At 50.0% G+C, this 13,913-nt stretch overlaps 1 protein-coding gene across 2 annotated transcripts in view; it reads right to left on the minus strand.

Moving 5' to 3' along the window:
* Positions 1-13,509, minus strand: part of LOC118924134 (patr class I histocompatibility antigen, A-126 alpha chain-like) — a 35,651-nt gene extending 22,142 nt beyond the window's left edge. The window contains exons 1-8 of one of the 2 annotated variants that reach the window (XM_036908634.2): positions 13,355-13,509; positions 12,787-13,056; positions 12,322-12,597; positions 11,516-11,791; positions 11,293-11,403; positions 10,826-10,858; positions 10,640-10,687; positions 10,084-10,489 (exon numbers count right to left, since the gene is read on the minus strand). In XM_036908634.2, coding sequence (XP_036764529.2) covers positions 10,485-10,489; positions 10,640-10,687; positions 10,826-10,858; positions 11,293-11,403; positions 11,516-11,791; positions 12,322-12,597; positions 12,787-13,056; positions 13,355-13,418 — 1,083 coding nt within the window. In that variant the 5' untranslated portion in view covers positions 13,419-13,509 and the 3' untranslated portion in view covers positions 10,084-10,484. Of the gene's footprint in view, positions 1-10,083; positions 10,490-10,639; positions 10,688-10,825; positions 10,859-11,292; positions 11,404-11,515; positions 11,792-12,321; positions 12,598-12,786; positions 13,057-13,354 lie in introns of those variants that run through there. The other variant, XM_057493764.1, reaches the window with a different exon arrangement.
* Between the last annotated feature and the right edge of the window lie 404 nt (positions 13,510-13,913).

A 13,913-nucleotide genomic window follows, 5' to 3' on the forward strand; every position in this document is an offset into this window, starting at 1 on the left:
CTAAGACAGGCTACTTCTGGAATTTAGGCAATGGGGTGGGGGGACATCTGTCTTCATAAGAAGGCTTATAGAAGTATCAGAATTTAAACTCTGTGCACTATTCCATTGGGTAAAAAGACAGCCCAGTAGTTGAGAAAATAGACTCAGTCTTGGTCTAGGAGTGCCATAGAAATAGGGCAATAGATGCAAGGAGATTTGGGATAGAGTAGTGGTTTTTTATGCAAGGATTTTATTTTGATTTATTTACTTGACTTTTATTTTTTGAATGGGGGGATTACATCCTATTTGTAGAAGGAACGAAGGAGCCAGTGGAAGGGGGGGGATAAATGGGGCAGAGGCGTGGGGACCGACCGTGGGCCTGAGCTGAGGGCACCTTAGATAGGAGTGGGACATCCCAGTCACTGGTGGGAAAATGAAAGAGGTACAGACGTCTCCTGGGGTGCAGTTCTCACCTGAGTCCTTCTTTTCTGCCTGAAAATAGAAATAAGCCCCTCACCTCACAGTGGGGAGTGGGAAGACATGAAGGGGGCTTAGGAGGGATGAGGAAGGAGAAGAGGCCTCTCAGGGGAGCGGACTCAGGAAATGGCATCTGGACAGCAGGGCTGGGCCTGGCTCTGTGCCCAGCAACTTAGAGAGGGGAGGTTCCTGTTCTGGGGCAGCAGCCAGACGATGTGTGAGACATTAGGAGAAATGCAGCAAATATCTCCACTGTGAAGAATAGTTATTGTATTTTGTCATTTATCAGTTTTAACATTCATAATTTTTCTACAGTAAATATTCATGACATAAAATATGTTATACAATATACAAAAACATTAATGAGAAATGTTTAAATTTTAAAAGGGAAGGCAGATGGGTAGAAAAGTCAAGGGGTCAAACCCAGAGGTGGAAGGGATGAGCCTGCACGCCTGTGCTCTGGGCAATGACCTTCCCAAGGCTTTTCTCCCTCTCTCAGGATGCTGGGCTCTGTGGAGGACAAGCAAGAGCTTCCCCATCTTTTGGAGTGTGGTCTTTTATTAGTATCTTGTTGGCTCTTTCATGCTTTAGACATGGTTTTTCTGTTTTACATGGCATTTTAAGCTATTTTAGTGGGATAATTTGTCCATACAATCTAGCCCACCTTTTCCAGAAACAGAAATTATAAGGCAAAATAGTTACATGAAAAAGTGATGGACCCAGAGTACAGGATCAGAATCTGCATATTCACAGATGATGTCAAGTGCTTTACAAGACTTTACAAGAGTAACGATTTTAATGTAATTTATTTTTGTGAAGGTTATTCATGCTCATTCAAACAATACTTCAGATTATACAAAATAAATAAGTCACATCATCCCCCTATACCCCAGTCACCCAGGTCATCCCGCCAGAAACCATTGCAGTTAGCACTTTTTCATTTCTTTGCCCAGAAAAATATAACTATGCTTATATCTAGGCATTAGTTTACATTGTTATCTCAGTAAAAAAGCTCAGGTCTCAGACTGGGAGAAAATGATTGGAAGTCACTTATTTAATAAAGGACTTGTTTTTAAAATACAAAGAACCTTGAAAATTCAACAATAAGAAAATAAGTACTTTAATTAAAAAATGAGAAGAAGTCTGACAGATACTCACAGAAGGAGATTTGCAGATTGCAGATAAGCACATGAAAAGATGCTCCACATCATGTGTTATTAGGCAAATGCAAATGAAAACAACTGTGGAATGCCATCACACACCTATTAGAATAATGGAAATCCCCAAACGGGGAATGCCAAGTGCTGACCAGGATGTGGAGCAAGAGAATCTCTCACCCATTGCTGAGGAACTCAGAACAGCACAGCCTCTCTGGAAGATAGTTAGTGGTTTCTTATAAAGCTAAACATAGACTCACCAGTGATAGCTCTCCTAGGTATTTACCTAACTCAGTTGAAACTTATGTTTGCACAAAAACCTGCACAAGGGCGTTTATAGCAGAAAACCCCTTAAGTGTGGGCTGTATGTGCATGGTGACTTCCTTCCAAAGACTGCAATATGGTAAGTGCGGGTGTAAAAACAGAACTTCTTCATTGGGAGACCTGGAATTTTCAGCCTCAGTTGGGTGACGAGGTTAATTTAACATCACATGTGATGATCTAGTGGTTATCATATACCCTTTTATGCAGTGTTGAGACGGCACTTCATCTCTGCAGTTTCTTCTCCCAAACCCACTGCCCCAGTCAACCAAACGCAAACTGAGAGACAGTCTACCGTACACCTGAGCAGTACTCCTCAAAATGTCAAGGTCATCAGAAACAAGGAATGCCTGAGACACTGTCACAGCCGAGAAGCCTGAAGGAGACTGACCGGGACTTAACCTAATGTGGTGACTTGGACGGGATCCTGGAACAGAAAAGAAACACTATTGAAATCTAAATAAAGTGTGGAGTTAGTAATAATGTATCACTGTTGCTTCATTAGCTGTGACAACGGTCTGATGGGAATATAGATGTTAACAACAGGGACACTGAGTTGGGATACTGTACTAACTTTACACTTCTCTTAAATCTCAAAGTATCTGAAATTTTAGAAAGTGTTTTTTAAAATCGCCCTCAGAAAGGAATAGGTTGTGGAAGAAAGAATGATATACTTTTCTATTTTCTAAGAGAGTGTCATCAGGGGCCAGAGAGAGGGCTGTGGGAAGGAAAGACAGGAACCTCAGACACAGGCGGGCTCCAGGGCTCTCCCCTCCGGTCGCCGCCCCGCCCTCGCGCCGGAGCCCAGGGCTGCCCAGGAGCATCTTCATCCCCACGTTGCCCGGCCTCCAGGTCACCCACCTCTGCCTGACAGCACAGAGCGGCCCTCGCCTCGGGCAGCGCAGAATCGGAGAGAGCTCTGGCGCCCCCGTGTGGCCGCAGGGCTGAGGACGGGCCTGAGCGCCCTTGGTCCTTCCCCAGGGACCTCCCCAGGGTCTCCGTGAGCCGCCAGCAGTGGGACAGGGCTGTGCACACAGGGGGGAACCCCCATCCAGTGTCAGGTTCAGAGGCTGAATTGTTTCCCAAAATACATGGTGACACTGATTGTTCTTCCTCCTTTAACGACCACGAGCAAATGGGCCATAACAGTTAGTACCCAGATTTGGGGTGGACCTCACAAACACCCTGGGTGCCCTTAGTCTCCTGGGGTGGGACCTTGAAACCCAGAGTACCTTGTAGCTTGTTCCTGCTGCAGGTTCCAGGGAGGAAATCTCCTTCAGGGAATCAACTCCCGACCCTCTATTCCAGGGTGTGAAAGAGGGGTAAGAAGGGGGAGGAGAGCCCCAGGGTCATGGCCCGGGAAGACGGCAAAGCTCCTAGAGAAGTGAGGAGAGGAAGGAGATGGTGACTGTCGGGGGACGGGGGCCTACAGGAGTGCAGGGGGAGGAAGCAGAGAGGAGAGGGGCTGGGGAGGGGTCGGCTCAGTGGACACCTGTGTGGGGGACGGGTTCTGTGTGGGGAGAGGCACAGGGGCTGCTGGCTGGGCGCTGCGAGAGGTCTCTGTGGTCACTTGATGCTGATCACACAGTACACAGGCCCAGCTCTGTAACTGCAGGTGAACTGTACTAACTTTAGGGATATTTCTATACTTACATGTATGGTATAACACAACCACAGGCAGAGGAAAGGGAAAAGAAAAGGAGAGAAGAGAGGTGATTGAGGAGATTCACCTCTTGCAGAGCAAGGATCCCTCCGTCTTGGGCTGGGGTGGCCAAGAGCACCACGGAGCACGGAGGAGGGAGGGCCTGACCACTGGAGGGGGCAGCCTGGGCCCTGGTCCTGGGTTTCTAGATTCCCACTCTGAGCACTATGACTTCAAAGCCGTGTCCGAGTCCATCCCCGGCTCACAGTCCTCTGCCACCTGGACACCCTCTCTACTTGCTATGATAGGTGGGAACCACTGCACCAAAAAGACCATCCCTGGGCCTCAGACAGGGAGCTTCCCAGCTGCTGGTGGCCTCAGGCACTGTGTTCCTGGAGTGCAGAGGGCAGCTCAGGCCTGGAGGCTGGAGGCTACAGTGGCTACAAGGAGAGCAACAAGTCAGGGCCCAAGCTTCTGCCTCACAACACCCCCAAAACCCAAATGCATTTCTTCCCCTTCTCCCTAAGTCTCCAGGACCCAGGCATCTAAACACCAGCCCCAAGGACACCAAGCATGGACCCTTCTGTCCAGGTGTCAGAACAACCCCCCCACACCCCTCTTTGGATCCTGGACAGTGGCTGCCCTCCTCCCCAGCCCTGAGAGCCCTGGACGCAGCATCCTGTCTCTTCTTCTCCTTTATGGACATAAGCTGAGATGTGCTGCCATCTGGATCCCCCAAGCCTCTCTCCCTGCCTCCTCCAAACCCTGAAATTATAGGTCCTTCAGTCCTGACCCAAGGATAATTTCTGGCTCTGCTGAAGGACCCAGAAGTGTGGGATCTTGGGGTATGTGGGTGCTCCCTGGAGCCTCACAGGCTGCTGCTGAGCCACATCTTCCAGCTGGGCAGAATCAGCAGATACTGGATGTAAGAGTAGGGCCTGGAGGACTTCACTGCCTAAGGACCCTGTCACCTAGGCGTGGAACCTCTCCAGGGGCCAAGAGTCTTCAGAAGCTGCTGGCAGTCTGGCTTAGTCCTTGGTCATGTGCTTGTGGCCACGTGGAAAATGCTGAGGGGCTCTGAGGGGCTCTGCTGCTTGGCCTCTGGGCTGGGATAAGCCTAGAGCAGCTTCTCTTCCTTCCAAAACAAGACACCCATCCTCCCCTCCATCACCTACCAGGGAACCAAGTACCTTCCTGTCCCAGTCTCAGCTTTAAGTTTTGGTTCCTAGACATAGTCATTCATTAACAAATATTTTGGGGCATCTACTATGTGTCAGGCACTATTCTAGACACTTTGGATTATTTTAAAGCAACTCAGGCAAATCCCTGCCCCATGAAGCTCACATGCTGATGGGAGACCCCTACAAAAAACAAACAATTGTAGCAAAGGATCAGGGTGTCAAAAGTAAAGAGTGATTTAGAGAAAAGAACAAGGCAGGGAACATGAGGGATCCTGATGTCATCTTAAATATTCTGAGGCCAGGCTTTTCTGAGGGAGACATATGAGCTAAGTCCTGAAGGAGGGAAGGGAGTGGGCCTGCAGTTCCTGGGAAGAAAGGTGTCCTAGGATCATTGTGCAGACCTGGGGCTCTCCTGGGGAAGCACTGAGGCTACAACAGGAGTGGGTGTGGGCAGACCGCAGGAAGGACTTCCCAGAGAGGAATTGTAGAGGTCTGGGTTTGTTCATCTCATGACCAGCTCCCGTTTGTGCCTGGGGACTCATGAAATCCTCAAGATTGGTCGAGAGTGGAGGAAGGGCCGGAGAATGTAGGAGAGTTGGGAGGAGAGGGAGGAAGCTGAGGTGGGTCCTGCCCCAGCTCTGCCTCTGTGCTTCCTCTCTGCTGCATCCAGCTGGAGCTGTGAGTTTTGTGGGGTCAGCAAATCCTAGAATCACTGGATCTGGAGGAGAGCCACCAAATGGCACAACAGAAAAGCAGGAATTCCTGGCCTCTGGAGACTCAAAACATTAATTTCAAGAGAGGAAAGTATAAGAAAAAAGAGTAAAATCTGTCATCAATAATCCTTTCATTAATTATATGCTGAATTATAATACTATTTTATAATTTCAAATTATATAATTTGAAATTATAATATTATAAAATTATAATATTAAAACCATTTTCACCCATTACTTTTTAATGCAGTTACTAAAAATGTAAAGGTTATATTTGTGGTTCAAATTACACTTCTATTGGAGAGCACTGTTTTAGGAGCTTAATATTTTTGCCTCATGTTTTGGTATGTGCTTCATTTCAGGTTAGCTTTTGTATAGGTGTTTGTTCTCCTTGTGTCTATCTGTTCCGACATCGTTTGTGGAAAAGAGGATCCTTCCCCACTGATTTACCTTGACGCCTTTTCATGAGCACATATGGTCCTATTCTGTTCCATTGACCGAGACTCGCCTATGCCAGCATCACTTGGTTCTGATCACTGGAGCCTTATGTTACGTCTTGAAATCAGGTAGTGCGCATGTTCCAAGTTCCTCTTCTTTTCATAACATTATTTTCACTATTCAAAGACGTTTGCATTTACATATAAATTATAGAATCAGCTTGACAATTCCTTTAAAAAAAAGACCTGTCTGTATTTTTATTGGCTTTTAGGATTCAGGATTGATTGCACTGAATCTTAGACTGATTTTAGAACTGATCTTTAGCAATATGAAGTGTTTTGATCCTTGAATATGATACTTTGATCCCTTATTTAGTTTTTAAAAAATATTCTCTTAATGGTGCTGTGTAGATTTCCAAGTCTTGTATACTTTTCTTCAGTTGATCCCAAAATATTTTATTTTCATGCTATTATAAATGGAATTAATTTTTTTTGGTTTTCCTAACAAAACAAAACAAAACAAAATCCAATGGACTGGTAATTTGCAGTCTTGGTAAATTCACCTATTAATGCTAGAATATTCCTTTACTTGGGAATTTTCTATGTATACAATCATGTCAGCTGCCAATTAGGACACTTTACTTCTCCTTTATAATCTATATTCCTTTTATTCCTTTTTCTTGCATTAATGCTCTGGCTAGGACCTGTGTAGTAGAAATGGTGCAGTTGACATCCTTGCCTTGTTCCTTAAGTAGAAAGTATTCAGTCTTTGACCATAATGTATAATGTTGGCTGTAGGTTTTTCATACAGGCCCTTTACCAAATTGAAGAAGTGGCCTTCTGTTCCTAGTTTGCCAAGATTTTATCATGAATGGATGTTGAATTTTTAAAGGACATTTTCTGCATGGAGAGTATCCTATGGTTACTGTTCTTCATTCTATTAAAGATTATATTAGATTGATGTCTCTATAGCCATCCAAACTTGTGTCCTGAGATAAACCTTACTTGGTCATGATGTGTTGTGACCACTTATTTGTGAGTATAAACTAGAGAAACAAAGTCTAGACCCAAAAACTAGACTATCTCTGAAATATATGTATATATACTCGTTATGTTTCAAATAGAACAATTCAGCATCTGGTTTTGCTCATGAAAAATCCATGTAGGGAATAGGTTCTTCAAGCAAGGATTCAGAGATTTGTTTCTACTTTATTGAGATATAATTGACACGTAACATTGTGTAGTTTAAGGAGCAGGGCCTGTTGGTTTGCTACATTTATATATTGCAAACGTTTACCACAAGCATTAGCTAACACTACACCAGGTCCATAATTACCATTTCTTTTCTGTGGTGAGAGCATTTATAATCTACTTTCTCAGCAACTGAGAGATTTGCTTAGGTTGAACTGATAAGCACTTCCTCAGTGGTCCACCTAGCTCACCGTCTGGAAGGGAAACACACGCATCCTGCCTTTTTCCTCCCAGGAAAAAACTGTGTATCTAAGATGCCTTCCCATCATGAGCACACCCTTAAACTGACCCATCTGGCAGAGCCCAAGGATTGGCTGGGCTTGTTACAAAACACTGAGGCCTCTCCGCAGACCCACCTTCTTAGAATGTTGGGCCTGGAATCAGGAATCACTTACTTCACAAGCCCTACAGGTGAGGCCGATGCACAGCTGTGCGGGAGTCCTGGTCTATGTTCCTGCTACTAAATGTGTGACCTGAAAACCACCAGCAGCATCAAGCTTGTTATAAATCCAGAATCTCATGCTCTACCCAGACTGTCTGGATCTTAATGGGATGTCCAGGGGAGCCTGGTGACACTAAAGGTTGGGTCTCTCTGCTCTATGGGCTTCTGCATGTGGTGCCAGACTGTGAGTCTGCCTTGGGCCTGTGGTCTGATCAGATCGCTCAGCACTGGGGGTGCACGGGTCAGATCCTGTTTCCTTCTCTTCTATCCCACAACCCCTGGTGACCTCATGTGTGCTCAGGGCCTTATGTATCACTTCTATGGTGTCACCTCCAAGATTTATTTCACCATCCATGACATTCCTTCTAAACACCACTGTGTATCCAACTGCCAACCTCACCTGCATTTCTAACAGACGTCTCAGTTTCAGCATATTTTAAATTGGATGCTTATGATGCCACTTCCTCAGGCCCCTTCTGGAGTCGTCCCCATCTCCATGAAAGCATCCACATTTCTCCCTGCAGTCTGAAATTGTGGGCGTCCTTGTTTCCTCCTTCTCACAACCCAGATTTAATCCATCAGGAAGTGCTGCAAAGTCCATCTTTAAATATATCCAAAATCCAATTACTTCCCATAATTCTCATGCTCACATCCCAGACAGGCAGCGGCCTCTCCAGCCTGGAGCCCAGCACTGGTTTCCTACAGTTCTCCCGACTGCTCATCTCCCTTCACTTCTTGGTTCTGCGCAGCCAGGCCGAAGCTTCTAGATAAGTCATACAAGGTCAGTCTTCTGGTCAAAATCGTCTCTAACTTATCTTACTCAGAGAAAAGTCAAGGCCCTGCTAATACTCTAAGGCCCACATTATGTGGCCGGACATGGGACTCGTCTCAGTTGCTCTCTGCTGCAGCACAGTGGCCTCCTTGCCCTTCCTTGACACAGCGTTTGCAATGGAGGTTCCCCTGCCTGGAAAGAACTTGCCCCAGACATCCTCATGGTCATTCCTTCATCCTTCAAACCTTCACTTAGAGGTGACATTCCCAGTAAGGCTCACACTGACCACCCCAGTACAATAGCCATCTTCCCTGTCCCCACACTTATACTCTGGGCCACCTGCCTCAAATCACTTACCAACTCCTAATATAAACACTTCCCCTTTTTATTATGCTTATTGATATACTCTGCTCCTTCCACTAGAACATGTGCTACACATGGCTTGCAATTTTTGCTTGTTTTTAGTTCTCTGAGGTGTCCTGTTATGTGTGTGTTATTATGTGAATGTCCTATTATCTGGCATACAACATACATCAGTTGAATGAATGATCCATGTAGAGCACCTCCCTATTCTAGAGACAATATCTTTACTAATGGGACCTCATATCACAGCTGTTTGGTGGCAGCTGCGGCACAACATCCACTCACACTGATGTCACTGTTGCCAGTGCTTTCCTCACCAGTGCCGCTCCCCCACTCCCCCACCTCCACGTCCTCCTTCCCACTCCATCCCTCCTGCACACCAGCACACAAGCATATTTCTTTCTTTAGAAAAGATGTACCTCGGCTTAAGGGCCATATTTTCCAAGCAAATATAAATCTAATCTAGGCCCTATTTCATAGCTCCACGAGTCTGGATCAGAGACAGCACTGGCATTACCCAAAACTAAGGTGGGAGGGAGGGCAGGTGAGCAGACAAGATAGAAACTAACTGCAGTTTAATCCCTATGACACACTATTGGGTCCCTCCCCTCTCCGACTCCAGAATATGGCTTTATAAAGATGGGGATAAAATGAAAGAGTGAAAAAGAAAAGAAAGAAAGAGAGAGAGAGAGAGAGAGAGAGAGAGGAGAGAGAAAGAGAGAGAGAGAGAGAGAGAGAGAGAGAGAGAGAGAGAGAGAGAGAGAGAGAGAGAGAAGAAAGGGAAAGGGAAAGGGTAAGAAGGAAAGGAAAGGAAGAAAGAAAGAAAACCAGCCCCAGAAGAGGGGACAAGCAGGATGCATCTCAAAATTTCCCTCTCAATACCACAGTCTCCTGTGTGCATGGGCTGCCCTAGTATTGTGAGGAGAATGATAGGCCAGGGATAAATGCTGCTGTCAGAGGCAGGATACAGAAGTGAATGTCATGAACTCCACATAAGAACATGAACAGCCCTAAATCTCTACAGAAACAAACAAACAAAATTCCCAAAATATTAGGGCTAAGGGCTGGGTCCAGGCCTGAGCCTAGGTAGACCTGGACACACAAAGCCCTTCCTACCCCCAATCCTGGACATAGGACAAGGCCTGGATGATGTCCAACCTCCCATGATCACAGGTACTGGTAGGACAAGGTTTTACTGAAGGGACACAGAAAAGGAGCAGAGATGACCCAGCTGAGGAGGGACGTCAAAGCCCATGATGCACTGAGCCCACAGGCACAGGCCCTGTCCACACTGGGCTCCCCGCAGCCTCTCCTGTCCACACTCACAACAGACTCAGCACAGCAAACACAGATTCTGGAAGTTCTCAGTGCTTCCATTTATTTCTTCTCTCAACATTACGATTCTTCCCCTTTAATATATCAACCCCTATGGCAAGAATTAAAAAAACACAAATGCATAACAGATTCTCATTTTCAATTAGTAAGACCATACTAAGCCCAACATGAAGTGAAGACAAGGCCCAGACCACCTCTGCTGGAACAGGACAGTCCATCAGGGAAGAGAAGGCAGTCAGTGTGGGGAGGGGTCCTGGTGGGCAGGGGTGGACCAGTCTTCCCACCTCCCCACATTATGCCAATAGGAACACAGACCCATTCAGATGCTCTTCGCAGAAAGAGGTAGGGAACACAATGTCACACAGAGGAACACGAACAAATCTTGCATCACCCAGTCCCCACAAGGCAGCCGCCTCACACTGTGAGAGAAAATCATCATGAACAAATTGAGGGCAGTCACCTAACGGTGACATTCTCCTAGCCCACCCCATGCTCCCACTCAGAGTCCCCATCACCCAGTGTGTCTCCTCTGCCCCAACCCCTCCCACCTCAGACCTCCAGGGTCTCACCTTTAGCAGCTGTGAGAGACACATCAGAGCCCTGGTCACTGTCCCCATCTGGTGTGGGACAGAACAGGATGAGGACAGAGCCCATGGGAGATGACAGTAAAGGAGGCATTATGGGGACTGTGAGCTCCCCAATGGGCTCCCATCTACACCCCCAAGGGGCTCAGGGACCACCCCCTCCATACTTACTTGCAGCCTGAGCATAGCTCCCTCCTTTTCCTCCTGTGGGAAGAAAACACCCTGTGAGAGGCAGGGAGGAGGCAGGGCCATAGGGCCTAGTGGGATTTGATAGCCCTGGACCACAGGGAAGTTTCCAGAACTGCTACTACAGACCCAGGACAGGATCAGGAAACAGGGAGAAAGGAGGTGTGGTGGGGACTGGACCACCTGCCCTCCTGGAATCTGTCCTCAGCAGGGACCTTCCCTCTGACCTTGGGCTGCTGGGAATCCTGTCCCCATCACCAGATTTGTGAAGGGAAAAAATCTGTCCTTCATTTTCACATGTGCTTTAGGAGGGTCAGTGTCAGCCCTCAGCTCCAGGCTGGGCAAGCACAGGGGTGTGGATGGCACTTCCCATAACAGGCAGGACAAACTTCCACCCAGGGCTTGAGCCCCCCAGTGGGCCAGGAGCACTCAGAAACACCCCCCTTCCCTACCTGAGCGCTTCTTCCTCCACATCACAGCTCCAGCCACCGCAGCTCCAGTGACCCCGAAGAGGACCAGGCCGGCAATGAGGCCCACGAGGGGGATGGTGGGCTGAGGTGGCTCTGGGGAGGGAAGGGAAGGTGAAGGCCTGACCTCAGGCTTGAGTCCTGATCTTGCTGGTCTCCAGAGGAGATCTGCTCCCTGTGAAGAGGCTCCACCATCACCTATTCTTACCCCACTGTAGAGTGATGGGCTTGAGCAGCCCCTCGTGCTGCACATGGCATGTGTATCTCTGCTCCTCCCCAGAAGGCACCACCACAGCCGCCCACTTCTGGAAGGTTCCATCCCCCGAAGGCCTGGTCTCCACAAGCTCTGTGTCCTGTGTCAGGTCATCCCCATCACGCAGCCAGGTCAGGGTGATCTCCGCAGGGTAGAAGCCCAGGGCCCAGCACCTCAGGGTGACCTCACGGTCAGAGAAGCGGTGGTGGGTCACATGTCTTTTTGGGGGTTCTGAGGAGGAAGAATCAGAAAATTCATACTTGGGTTACGTCCATGGGCCACTGAAGCAAACACTCCTGTGACCACCCTGAGGATGGACAAGACAACTGCTTGGAAGGAAGAGGCAGAAAACCCAGAAAGTAGCTGTGACTTGAGGATCTAGGATAATCTATTCCTTGGAAACTTCTAGAATCAGGGTCAAGCCCGGGCAGCAGGTTCTGGGTCTGTAAAGAGGGGAACATACTCATGGTCCTTACTGGGGTTGGGGCTGATGTCTCAGGAAAGCTGGAGTCAGGACTCCTAAGATGTTCTCTGGCTGAAAACAAGGCCTTAAGACAGAGTCAGAGTTCCCAGGATGGCTGTCAGCGTCACAGTGAACCCCTGATGGGTTATTTCGGGATGTCTCTCCCCTCATCTCAGGAAAGGACTGTCCCTCTCCCCACCCACGGCAGGAGCCGGGCTCTGACACCGAGTCCATTTCCCCTCCTGTGGGACACCAGCCCGCCCCAAAGGACAGCCGGGAGGCCCGCGGCCCCTCGTACCTGCGCGCTGCAGCGTCTCCTTCCCGATCTCCAGGTACCTGCGCAGCCACTCCAGGCACCTGCCCTGCACGTAGTTCCTGAGGTGCTCAGCCGCACCGGCCACCTCCCACTTGCGCCGGGTGATCTGCGCCGCCGTGTCCGCCGCGGTCCAGGAGCGCAGGTCCTCGTTCAGGGCGATGTAATCGGCGCCGTCGTAGGCTGACTGGTGGTACCCGCGGAGGAGGCGCCCGTCCGGCCCCATGACGCAGCCGAACATCCACTGGAGGGTGTGAGACCCTGGCCCCGCCACCGAGGTCAGCCCCTCAGCCCCGCGAGTCCCCGCACCCGCAGTGACGGAGCCTAAACTGAAATTGAAACCGGGTACGGGTTCCCGTGGGCTCTTCCCATGTGGGAGAGCGGGCAGGGCCTGCAGCCTCGGGGCGACCCCGCCCGTCCGCGCCCTGTACCCGGGCCCGCGTCGCTCACCGGCCTCGCTCTGGTTGTAGTAGCCGCGGACGTTGTTCAGGCTCACTCGGAAAGTCTGTTCGCTGCCCTTGACGTTCCGCGTCTCCTGGTCCCAGTACTCCGGCCCCTCCTGCTGCATCCACGGCACCCGGGGCTCCATCCTCGGACTCGCGGCGTCGCTGTCGAACCTCACAAACTGCGTGTCGTCCACGTAGCCCACGGCGACGAAGCGGGGCTCCCCGCGGCCGGGCCGGGACACGGCGGTACTGAAATACCTCAGGGAGTGGGAGCCTGCGGGCGCGGAGGGGCTGAGACCCGGGCCGACCCTCCTCCTCGCGCGGGCTCCGGGTCCCAGTGGGTGGGGCCGGGCGGGGAGGCGCTCGGGGCTCAGGAGACCGAAAAGGGAGGCGGGAGACCCGAGGGGGGTGTGGGCGGGAGCTTGAGGGATCGGGGGGGACAGGGTGGGGTGGAGGTGGGGGTCTGGGCCCGGGAGCGACGGCGATGACTCTTCCCCGGGGTCCTGCGCCCCCTTCCGGGGGCCCCCTCGCTCCTCCCCTCACAGGCCGCGCCCTCCCGACCCCGCACTCACCCGCCTGGGTCTGGGTCAGGGCCAGGGCCCCCGACAGCAGCAGGAGGAGGGCTCGGGGCGCCATGGCACAGACCGTCCGCCTGTGGGGAGAAGCTGAGTCCCGGCGAGTCTGTGGAGACTTTATAACCCGGACCGCGGTGAAGCCGATTGGCTTGTCCGGAAACCCGACACGCAATGCGAGCGCGAATGGGCCTCGCATCACTAGTATCCAGGCGGGAGGACCCGACACAGGTTGTGAGCGGCAGAAGTGAAACTTCGGGGACCGGGGGAGTTCCCGACACTAAGCTTCCCCGCCCTGACATTGCCCTCGGGCCTTGGGGCCCTGAGAGCCACGCCCTCCGGGGGACCTGGGGCTTTGCCCAGACCCCTCTCCTCCTTGGAGAGCGTGGTGTCACGCTGTCTCCCAGAGTCATGACCCAGGGGCTATGTAAGTCAGGGCTTCTCAAATATTTTGCTTTCAGGATGTCTATACAATCTTACAGATGAGTAGGACCCCAAAGATAATTTTGTTTATGTGGGTTATAAATGTCAGTGTTTACTATATTAGAAATTGAAACCT

Source organism: Manis pentadactyla, chromosome 16, assembly GCF_030020395.1.
Source record: "Manis pentadactyla isolate mManPen7 chromosome 16, mManPen7.hap1, whole genome shotgun sequence".
In the NCBI taxonomy this organism is placed as follows: domain Eukaryota; kingdom Metazoa; phylum Chordata; class Mammalia; order Pholidota; family Manidae; genus Manis; species Manis pentadactyla.